The sequence below is a fragment of the Juglans regia genome, chromosome 9, assembly GCF_001411555.2.
Source record: "Juglans regia cultivar Chandler chromosome 9, Walnut 2.0, whole genome shotgun sequence".
Lineage (NCBI taxonomy): Eukaryota > Viridiplantae > Streptophyta > Magnoliopsida > Fagales > Juglandaceae > Juglans > Juglans regia.
Window position 1 is genome coordinate 4567885 of NC_049909.1, and position 12388 is coordinate 4580272.

Genomic DNA, 12388 nt, shown 5'->3' on the forward strand with positions numbered 1-12388 from the left:
GTGTATACTCCACAGATGTTGTGGCCCCATACTTCATGCTCCACAGTTGTTGTGACCCCATGAATTGTTTGTGCCACACTTGTTGTGGACAGACGTAACATAAAGTGTGGATCCATCGGCGTTAGTGTTTGGCGCGCTCAAGTGACCAACTAGTTAGGCCTCATTTTCAACCTGTTGACTGTACTTCATCAACTCAGAAAATTTCACACCTATTTAGACACTCCAGCGTGAACAAAGGAGTTCCAATAGGATATTACTCTATCCTAGCGCTTAGGGTCATGATTGATATGAATAACTTAAGTGGCATATATGATATTTCGTAACGTGAAGGGATATGAACGTAAGATGATAGACAGAACATACTTTGAGACATAAATGTAACAGACAACATTTCATAACATGGCGTACATGTAACAAAAAATATTTCTTAACATGGCATAACATATAACATACAACATTTTGTACCATGGCATAACATGTGACAGTGAATATTACGTGACAACATGATATACATGTAATAGATAGCATATGTAATGTGACATACTTGCAACAGATAGTAACATGAGACAGAATATATTATGTAACATATAAGTATTTCGTGACTGAATAATTCGTGTAATAGATAAATATGTGATGACATGGCATATATAACAGCATATGAACATAAACTGTAGTTCCCTTACCCATCACACATACACAATAAACTGAAAGTAAGTTAAGAGCTAACTTACCTCGATCGTCGCGTTCTACGAGAATAAAGTGTGAATCACGAGGAACTGTAAGAGGCTATTCTAAAAGTTAAAAATTTAATTACTAACACTTACAAATGTAAAAAGAGACAACTTAGAGTAAAATTACTATTTTACCCTCTACATGTGGAAAAATGACGATTTTACCCCAACTTAAGGATTTCATATCCTAACAACAAAAATTACCAAAATATACATTCCTCATGTGAATTTTGTCTTAAACTCAAATATCAACTCAAAAAAATTTCAAATCATTCACAACTATCAAAAATTCACTATGGCCGAAACATTAATAGGCCATTTCTCTTGATTGTGGTTGCAATTTCTTCTATATTTAAAACCCATGATTAAACCAAAATTTTGTAACAAAGATCTTCCTATCCTAAGTTTAAAAATACACTTAAAATATCCATTAAGAAAAGCTAGTCATCAATACCAAACTTTTTGTAAAAAGATCCAAACTTTTTAACAAAAAGTAAACCCTTAAATCACAAGTTTTAACCTTAATAAAAACATATCCAAGAATTCCAAAAAAATCAAATCTTACTTCTAACATATTCATAACATCATCCTAAGATCAACCATGATTTAAATCATCAAACAAAATTCACCAAAATCACAAAACAACACTTGGAGTTTTTGGTTTTACACTTCATCCAAAAACAAATTCTCTCAACTAACGTTGATCAATCTCTTGATCCATGACATAACAACATGTGATCTTCAAACTAAAAAATATCATGGTTTAACAATGTGTCCTAAAGAAGATCCAACCATCAAACTTAAAATCACATGGCTAAAACTCAATCAAACATGGATCTAACCCAACAAATCAAATCTTAGGCTAATCGAAATCCTCTTGCATAGAAAAATCATATATTTAAACCTAATACTAAATATTTTCAAAATAACATCCTAACATGTATATAAGAGGCTTAGGATCATCATATAAAAATATCATAGCCTTCGGAATAAGATCAAACCACGAAATATTCAAACTTTCCCAAAACAAAAACTGTGTTTCCACTTCTAGTTTTCAAGTTTCTAAATCTTAGGAAATCTATCCTCAAAATCTTTATCCATGCAACAAAACCTCAATGAACATTCATAAACACATGCTAACAACACTCCACAAAATTTTCGGACCACGATATGTCCATTAGCTTGGTCAAAAATTCAAAAACATAGCATACTCTCCAGTTTCAAGCCCAGAATGACCTTTCCATGGTTAAAAATACTTTTGACCAATCAACTTATCATGGAATGAAACTAATAAGATATCCATGGAAACTAAACTCAAAGATAAACAAATTTTATGAATGAGTCATCATGCGAAAATGCATACAATGGGTCAAAACTCTCCACGTAAAAAGACCCAAAAATCTGCCCGAGAGATCGCTTTTGAATTGCTCTCTACAAACGGGGTGAAGAAGTAATAAAATGGAGTGAAATGTGCCTTGCATGACTTTATACTTCTGGAGGTGGAAGTTATGGGCTTGAATGACCCTTGATTGGAGTTGGCTATGTGACATAAAGTGGAGAATAGTTCGGGCAAGGACTGCTTGCAGCAACTGTGACAGATGGAGGTTGATGGAGTGGATTTCTCCTTCACATCAAGGCACTATTGGGTGCAGCCAATGGCAGTGGATGGTCTACCATGTAGGGGAGGAAACTTCTTCAAGAAGCTTTGCCAAGGTGGCCAAATTTGTGGGCCTTGGTGGACTCCAACCAAGTGGGCTTCAATTTGGGGTTTAAAGGGGGTTTGGTTAGGGTTTGAGATGATATCAAACCCAAAACTAATTTTTCTTGGTCCAATCAAATTTCCAAAGTTTAAAAGGTTGGATAATGATGTTATAACAAGGATTTGATTAATTAATAGCATGTGAAAGTGATTTAATCAAGTGATTAAACACAATGCTAGAAATCGGGTTAGAAAGGGTTTGGAGGCCAACTTTAGGGTTTGGGAAACCGTTTAGGGTTTCGGTTTCAACCAAACTTTTGGGATTTCAATTGGATTCCAACCATTTAGGATTTCGCTAGGATTGAAACCTTCTTTGTTCTGGCACAATTTGATTGATCATATGAAATAAAGCTTTGCGGCATGATCTCACACCTTGATTTCCTCACAAATCTATCTAATGGTTCCTCTTTGTGCCAAGTGTCTAATACCATTCACTAAGTGTGGCTAAGATCTTGCCAAGTGTCCTAATAAAACTTCTCTAACCTAATTTTGACATTCCACACTGTGATTTTGAAAACACTGCACTAGATGTGCTTATCGAGGTTACTATTCACTCCAAAAAAAAACATAATAAACTTAGTACTGAAAAATTTTAAATATTCATATTAACCTATAGAGAAAACCATTTACCAAAATTCAAACCTGAAATGCGCCTAAAAATAATTTCACAATTTCGAACAGGCATTTCGTCCGGAATTATGAAAATGGACTATTGCCCCATAAAATCTTAAATAATCAATTGAGTCTAATGGCGTAGACCTAAACACATTCTGACACTTCTAACTATCTCAAATAATTAAACTCATATTTCAAGTACCATAGTGAGTGATAACACTGACTATGTTGACAAACTAAAACCTGTGCGATTAGTCAATTCGTAAAAACTTACGGGATTTTCACGAGATTCCTAAAGTCAATAGAAATTTCACCAGTGAATTTCAAGCGGGCTGTTACACAAACTAAATGAATGGCAAATGATACTCCCACAAATATTCATGCAACACACCAATGAATGGCAAATGATACTCCCACAAATATTCATGCAATATATCAAAAGTCTTCCTAACACCAAAGTTACCCAACAAATCACCATTTCTATCACACACAAGCAACTTACACATAAAACTAGTAGGCACACAAAGTCCATTTTCTCTAAACAAGTACCAATCTAGTTTATAGAACTTATAAAACGATGCTTTCTCACATGTTCTATACACACTAGCAAAGTCATCATCTTTAGCATGCAATTTCTTATCATATTCAAATCTAAATAACTTTGCATTTAAAATAATGATAAGGACATACCTTCTTGCTAATGCATTAACCACAAAATTTTCCTAACCATGTGTGTATTTGATTACATGAGGAAACGTCTCAATATATTCTTCCCACTTAGCATGCATTTTAGTCAACAACTTATCATGTCCCTTCAAGTGTGTCAATGACTCATGTTCTTCAAAGAAAGGTCGGATAGGAATTGTCGCATCTGGCACAAAATCAATGTAATGCTCTATCTCCCTAATCGGTGACAATCCACTAAACACACTGCTAGGAAACACGACCTCATATCCCTGCAACAAAGAGACAACAACACTAGGCAAAAATACGTCAAGTTCATTAATATTAAGACTCGTCTTAGAATAAAAACTCACTTTTCTCTTTGTTTTTCTCTCAATTTCTTCTCTCTCTTTTTTCTTTCCACTCTTTTTTTTCTTTTTCACTCTCTTTTTTCCTTTCACTCTCTTTTTCTTTTCACTCTCTTTTTTTTCTTTCACTCTCTTTTTCTTCATCTTTTTTTGAACTCTCAACCTCACAATTGTTTTTCAACTCATTCTCTTTTCTCTTTTTCTCACCCTCATCTTTTTTCTCTCACATTTTTCTCTCTCTCTCTCTCCTTTTCGGCCTCACTATTTCTTTTTTTCTCAATCTCACCTTCACTCTTGCTTTTTAGCACAATCTCACTTTCACTCTTACTTTTTAGCTTGATCTCTTTTTCACTTTTTCTTTTTTGATCACTCTCACTTTTTTGATCACTCTCATTTTCACTCTTTCTTTTTTTAGCAACCCCACTTTTCAGTTTTAGTTGGTCCCCATGGACCTGTGTTGGAGTTAAATGAGCAAGTTTGATTGTTTTTCTATTTTTTTCAAAACTGTACATGTTCTTTAACCCATCATGGATCACCTTCCTATCATACTGCCACGGCTTCCCCAACAAAATATGGCCAGCATGCATAGGCACTACATCACAAAGCACCACATCCTAATATTTTCCAATTGAAAAAGAAACTAGCACTTGGTTATTTACCCTAATCTCCCCACAATCACTCAACCACTGCAACTTGTATGGTCTAGGGTGTTTCAAGGTAGGTAAATTCAATTTCTCAACTAAAATAGTACTAACCAAATTAATACAACTCCTCCCATCAATGAACATACTACATACCTTGTTGTTGATGTGGTATCTAGTATGAAAAATGTTATCGCTCTGCTACTTTATATCATCCATTTTAATTTGTGTATTGACAGCACGCTTGGCAGCAAGAGACTCACCATACTCTTCATTCTCATACCCATTTTCAACATTAGACTCACGCCAACTCCTATCTCTCCTACCCTGTAGATTTCTAATTACCGCATCTTGATGATCCATCATATCCCTCACTTCACCCAACAGCAAGTTCAACCACTCAAACTATTGTTGCACGGCTTGCAATACAAAGGATGAGTTATCTGTCATCCTCTTTGGTGATGAGCCACTCCGGTGAGACATTGTAAGGTGCTGCACAAAACAATGTTAGTGGTAAAAAAAAAACCTCACATACTCCCTTACATGTTTACACTCAAATAATGACACTCCACTAGTGTTTCACTCTTAATTGACTTTTTATCCAATAATAGTCTCACACTTAATTGCCTTTTACCTCAATAGTTTTCCCACTCAAGTTCTTTAAGAATATTTGAACTCAATCAAGACAATGCAACATTTTTTTTATCCCAACTAGTAATTAGGTCCAAGAAACAAGAACAAGAGAAATACAGAAAGAATAAAAAATAACACGAGAAATAAGGAAATTATACGAATGAAAAAGTAACTATAAGAGAAGATACCAACTAGAATGATGAAAGCAACCCCTTTGATGATAAGGCTCAAGAAACAATTTCGGATTTCTTTTTTCCTTTCCTTTTTTTTTTTTTCTTTTCTTATCACCAACTGATTTGATCACAATCAAAAGAATAAGCAATTGATAAAACCCTAACAATAACTCAAAAACCCTAGGATAACTGATATACGGCAACCCCTAGAACAAGAGATTTCAGCCAACTCAAACCCTAGAACAATGAAATTCAGCAGCCCTAAGAATAGTGAAGAAATTTGGCAGCCACCTCTTTTTTTTTTTTTTTGTTATCCTAGAACAAAGAAACCCTAAAATTAAATATGCAAGAAATAAAAGATAGAATTAGACCTGGTTGGAAACCTTGCTCTGAATATCAAATGATATTAACCTGGAGGAATAGAATCCCTTGAACCCACAATCAATTTGAAAACTCACCCAAGAAAGCCTAAATCAAGTCAATCGATGGAGAATTTAGACCCGTTAAAAACTTGTTTCAAGAACCTAAATTATATTAAAACCTAGATCCGTTGAAAAATCTGTCTCAATAACCCAGATTACAAGGAAGAACGCCACAAAGATTGTGATTTACCTTTGATAAGTTCAAAAGTTCAATCAAGAATAAGAGGAGTAAAACTCAACTCACAACGAATAAATTCATCAAATTTCATAAACTCCTTAACATGAGGCTACAAAGAATATTTAAACCAAAACTTAATTAAAACCTTAGCAAAAAAAAAAGCTCTTTCTTCCAAAAATACCCCTGGATGAATAGTGTCACTCTACAATAATTCCGCTACAATATTTCTTGAAACCGTAATTCCTAAAAAGTAACTTTCCAAATAAGCTTTTGGCGACAATACAAGGCCTTCTCAAAACTCTAGTTCATAAGAAATAAGACATATATAAGCCAAGCATCCTCAAGCCCAATTATTCTAGACTAATTCCTATAACTAATAAAATAAACTCATTTAATGAAATAAACAAGTCCAAGGCCTTTAATCACATAATCATAATAATAGACCCTAATTTATATTGCACTCCTCTGTAGCTTGTATCACGTGGATGATCACTGGATCTCCTTCTATCAAACTCATCTTGAATATTAGGCTCTTGCTAGACTCATCCCAAGTGGATTGTATCAATCCTTACATTGCTTCATGATCTTCTTAGCTCTTGATCTTGTAATTGACTCATCTGAAACTTGTAAAGGATCTTTAAGACTAGACTCACCTTAGTTCTCATCACCTTATGGTGGTATTAAACCTCTTCCAGTTATTAATTATGTCAAAGAGGAATCTGCCCGGGGTTAAACTACATATGAAAAATGGTTGACCAAGTAGCTTGTCCAGGGTTATTTTTCTTCCCCTTGTGATTTTGAGGAAAAAATAAAAACAAATGAGCGATACTTTAGTTTTTGATTGATGTCATTTTCATTCGTTGTTTTTTTTAACTTTTTCGAGAGGGGCGATTTCGTATAATTTTACAGTAGCCAGAGACGAAGAAGTTGCACCAAGGGTAATTTATAAACACTGTGAATCCCCCGTACTGCAACTTCCACGTGGCAAAAGCAATCTCCATTTTACAGATGACAATGTCACAATGCTAGAGATACAGGCAAACCAACAAAAAGAAAAATGTCTTCTCTGCGTATTTTAGGCACTTTTGGCCTTTCTATTATGAGCATCTCCTTATGAGTGATTTTTCAATTTTTCATGATACTTTTATTCCCTCTCTCTTTTGGCTTTGTGCTTTACTTCCAAACGTCGCATGTGTTCATTGGCTTTCCTGTCCATCCATATAGGAATCTTCTTACCCCTTTTTCCATGAACATGATCAAAGTTTTCTGAAATTTGTAAATAACACAATAAGAAATACAAAAGAAATCTGACATCCAACTGTATCTGCAGTAGGGCTCGTAAATAGTTTGTCTTGCCAGCTACTACACCACGTTGAAGGGAAAAAAAAATTACCGAAATCTAACGGTTCTCAGGAGACCAGTTTCTGGGGCAGCCACAGCCTAGCATGTGGATCATATTGAGGTAGTTTCTGTTTCAGTAATCAGTAGTTGGGAAGCACATAGAACATGCATTTCAAAATACAAGACACAACTAGAGATTATGAACAACGTACGACAAATAACACCGGCAATATATATATATATATATAAAAGATATTTGCAACCGTGAATTGTACAATCTCGCGTAATTGTTTTGAAAAAAGTGAATAAAATATGGAACCTACATGAAAAAAATTAATTTTTTAATAGTGAATCTTACTCTTTTTCAAAGTGATTACACGACGTTTACGCATTTCATACTTATATGTAAAATTACTCTATAGATATATATATATCTCTGCCATTGTCGAGGCAAATTTTGTCAGATTCTCTTCATCATTGGTTCATTCGATGGCCCCCCAAAAACAAAAAGAATTCCTCAATTGTCAAACAATTGGACTCCTTCGAGAAGAGAAGAGAAGAGAAGAGAAGAGAAGAGACACAAACCGAGGAAAAAGAAAAGCTTCTATTTTTTTTAAGATCAAATTTAGGACAAGTTTTAAAATGGGATTTGAACTGTTAGGATTGTCTTCAATCCAACCTGCATGCTCCATAAGATTTACACAACTGTCTTCTATCTATGTTCAGCTGCAATGATGGAAACCACAACCGAGAACGATAGAAAACCAGTTAATTCTGCTGCAGGTTTTATAGGGAGCATCCCACCAAAAAGCTCAGCCATAAACTTTTGCATTATATTAGAAAGCATCTCCCATGATCTCAATTGGGGCTCCTTGGAAACAATCCCGCAATACTCTAATCAGTTGGTAGGTTTTTCACCTCCGCAGTTAAAAATTTAACGGATAAGATACTCAATCAAGAACCAAAAACAAACGAATGAACCAACCAAATATGCCATTAACATTCACGAAGACTATAATCTCAATCATTTTCAAATAAAATAGCCAAGGCACAATCTATAGACATACAAAATCCATTATCTTTTATTGTTCTAACGTCATATAGTACCATGCTGAATAGAAGAATCCCCCCAACAAGCTAAATAAAAAAAACTCAACTATCTTCAATGCAAAAAGCTTGGATAAAGGTAGAAGCCTAGGGCTGTCAACAGTGATAGCGACGACAGCCAAAAATCTATTTTGCAGGAACATTTGCTACAACTCCTTCGGAAGGGTTTTGCTCATCCCAAGCTTCAATCCATGTGACCATGGCATCAGCCAGCTTGTTAAAGTATTCATCCACCTTACCAAGTTTAGCCTTGACTTGCTTGGAGATTTCAACGTAGCATTTCTGCACAGTGGTGCAATCCTTTGGAAGGATAACAGATTGGAAGAAAGGAATCAGCTCTTCTTGCCAGTAGATTCCCTTGTATTCTTTCTTCAGGTTCACAAAAGGGTTACTTGCTTTGCTGTGCCAGATATATGGCAGACCAGTCTTGACTCCAAATCCCAAATGATCACATATCACCTGCATATCGTTAAATCAACTTGTCTTGAGCGCAGCTTAATAAGAAGGCATGAAGGCATAACATAGAAACGAAAAGAAGGATATAATCATGGAAAACAAAGACAGTATTAAAGTAGATACCTTCATGCACCAGCCAGCCCACATATCATCATAGCGTCCAATTGGCTGGCCATCACCCATGAGTCCAAAGTACATTGCAGGGCCAATCAATTCACGGTTGAATGCCAGGTTCATGCCACACATGGGGAATAGAGTTCCCTTAGGTATTGTCAGAACTGCATCCACATATCTGACAAACAAAGGCTTTGGAATAAAGAGTTCTGTAAACAGGAAACAGAGATTCTTGTATGCAAAGGATCTTTCATACCTTGTGTTTCTCTCAAGTGGCTTGACAAGCTGGGTGGGAGCATCATAATCTGGGATATTGAGCCAGAGACCATGAGAAACAGCTGTTGGGGCACCTTCACGTAGACTGAATGGATACCCACGGACAAAATCTGCACCTTCTCGGTATGGGTCATACAGGGTGTTGAAGAAAAATGGAGTTGATGGAGTCAGAAGGTTCTTTATGTGCTGCTCAAGTGCATTAATGTCCTTCCCAGATGGATTTTTAGCAACCTGCAAATCATACAGAATTGACACTTGTGATCCAACTGAGTGACCTTGAACTCAAACTGGACAAAGATAGAATCCTAATAATAAAAAACAAAAAAAAGGATCAAACAAGGCAAAACAATGTGTGATTCCAAATCATGGTGTGATATGAGGATAAAATCCATTGGCAGATGTATAGGTAGTGTGCCTACTGCAAAATGTTGACATCTGTGCCCCAAGGAGCACGATAAAGTTTAATACTTGCAGAAAATGAATGCGTATTTCATTAAATCTTGATTTAGTTAGAACACAAAAGAACAAAGACATCTCTGCTACATCTCATTCACTGCCTAACTTAAATAAAACAAGCTAGATAATAATTTTCAAAGTAAATTTAATAGATAGCATGGAACTGAAGATCTATGAATGTGTTTGCAGGAAACATAACTGGCAGAACGCCATTAACATTCTAAAACTCCTTTAAACAAACAGATCCGGCCACACCCACGCATAACCTGTCAAGATCGCTATCAGAAAATAAGAAAACAAGAAAAGCGATCCTATTGTGAAAGACATCATCATAAAGTAACGAAACAACAAATGTCATTTTGATACTATTCCAAATTATTTCATTATATAGATGTCATCAAAAAACAACAACAAAAATCCCATCTCCAACTCTTGCAGATTCAGTTTATTGCTAAGACTCCCTAACAGTTATGTGCACCCACACCAGAATTAATCTTAGTAAACAATGACTTCATTTCAATTTATGTAATTTATCTTTATACCCAACTACCTCACATAACTAAAGCAACAGAAGCACCAAACCCAAAAAACTCAAATCCGACAAAAACCCAAATTATCAAAACCGACCATAAGCCAGTCAAATCAGAATACAGCTATTCAGAACAGGACCCAAAATTCAACCAATAAACTCACAACAAGATCCAAACTTCCTCTCCCTAATATCATAAACCCACATCCAAAACCTCTCAGAAACACAAAAAAGCACAAAAGACTACAATTATAAGAACAGATCTAAATATTTCGAAATAAACACATACAAAGCAATCATCGTCGATTGTATAGATGTACTTCTTCTTGGAGACCATGTAACCGAAGCAGCGGCAGGCGGAGTCCTTGAACGAAATGCAGGAAGCTTTGGGACCCAGAATCCTGTTGATATCGTTGCGGTTGTGGAGCTCGTAGTCGAAGCCTTCGGGGACTTTGATAACCTTCGACGGGTCCCCATCCTGGACTATGATCAAGTGGTAGGGCTGGAAGAACGGCCTCCACATCTCCAGGAAGTCGAGGTTCCGAATAGTGGGGATCACGATGTCCAGCTCATCCTTCAGCAGAGGTGTCGGAGAGACTGTGGCTCCAGCCATGGTCAGAGCGAGAATAGAGAGATTTCAAAGGCAGCGCCGCAGCGAAGACGGGTTTGTACCTTTATGAGGAACTTTTTTTTAGGCAGGCTGTGTAGTAGAGTTTTGGAAAGACCAGGAAAAAGTCAAGCATATTTCTGGCATAGATGGCATATAATTACTTACCCTAACGAAAAGATGCCATATTATTGTGTATATAATATATATCATATTTAATATTAAGCTACATTGTACAGGATAATAACGAAATTAAATATTAAAATAATAATAATTTGTACAAGAAAAATTTTGAGATTATTTTTATAAAAAAAATTACATCTCATCTAAAAAAACGTAAAAAAACCTCACTTTTTTTAATAGGATCTAATTCATTTCCAAAAAAAAAAAAAAATTACGTCAAATTTATCTATTTTAGATTTGTAACTAACATTACTCATGTTAAAATAGTAGTATTTACTTCTACACATTTTAGTCCATAAGTTTTGATTATGAGTTTTCTACTCTTATACTTTATTTGATCAAAATTAATCTTTCCTATCACTATTTTATTAGTTACCTGTTAGAAGTGATATGCCAACACTAATATAATATTTGGCACGTATGCATCACATTTTAAATCTTAAAAGAAATACCGCAATGATATAAAAAAAATCATTGAAAAATAAAAAAAACAAGTTTCAATTTAAAAATAATATTATATTAAGATTAAATTTTAGTTTAAATTTTAAACATTTTTAAATATATTAAGATTTCAATACGAGAATTCTTGGAAGAAGTCTTAACCGTCTCCCCTTCCCGCTCTCTCTCGTAAAAAATTAAGGGATCTAAATCTGATTTTCATCATAGGAGCTCCTCCTCCTTCTCCCTCTCTTTCTCCTCCTTCCTTCATCCACACACCTTATCTATCAATGTAGTTCTTTTTGTTTTGTTTTATTTTGTTTCCTTCACGGCCAAAAAAGATAAATCTCCAGCTTTTCGACAACTCCCGAAAGACGTGCGTAATACAAGTAGAATCCCAAACCGCAAATCGTTCGAAAGAAAGTAGTGATTTTGCAAAAATCACCGCGAGTGATCCTCATGCACCACCCCTTTGGCAGCTCTTCTCGCTACACGTGCTAGATTACCAGACTCACCACCACCAAATCTTTAAGATCTGACCTTTGTGGTTGAAAAGAAACAAGCGTGTTGCCTCCACGCGCCATCACAAATTCTAAAGTCTACCGGAGTTGGTCCAAATTGTAATCCGTCATTTTTCGTATCTATCTTACTGCTTTCCTTTTTAATTTCTTATTGTTAATTAAAATAATATATATATA

General features: G+C 35.3%; 1 protein-coding gene across 2 annotated transcripts; it reads right to left on the reverse strand.

The window, feature by feature from the left end:
* Positions 1–8500: 8500 nt before the first annotated feature.
* Positions 8501–11231, reverse strand: LOC109004764 (probable UDP-arabinopyranose mutase 2). Of its 2 annotated transcripts, XM_018983443.2 has the most exons (4): positions 10752–11231; positions 9458–9708; positions 9211–9379; positions 8501–9090 (listed from the first exon to the last, which is right to left on the reverse strand). In XM_018983443.2, exons 1-4 carry the CDS (start codon positions 11073–11075, stop codon positions 8758–8760), a joined length of 1077 nt encoding a protein of 358 aa, XP_018838988.1. In that variant the 5' UTR covers positions 11076–11231; the 3' UTR covers positions 8501–8757. The 2 variants fall into 2 exon arrangements, with proteins under 2 accessions (XP_018838988.1, XP_035549976.1); XM_035694083.1 differs by having other exon boundaries at positions 9211–9708; positions 10752–11200.
* Positions 11232–12388: the final 1157 nt, after the last annotated feature.

Bases quoted from the DNA above. Each gene is read 5' to 3' on its own strand.
- LOC109004764 (XM_035694083.1), bottom strand. From the start codon at position 11,075: ATGGCTGGAGCCACAGTCTCTCCGACACCTCTGCTGAAGGATGAGCTG. The intron at 9,709-10,751 runs GTATGTGTTTAT...TATGATTTGCAG, and splicing joins CAATCGACGATGATTGCTTT to GTTGCTAAAAATCCATCTGG. The intron at 9,091-9,210 runs GTATCTACTTTA...AACGATATGCAG, and splicing joins GGGCTGGCTGGTGCATGAAG to GTGATATGTGATCATTTGGG.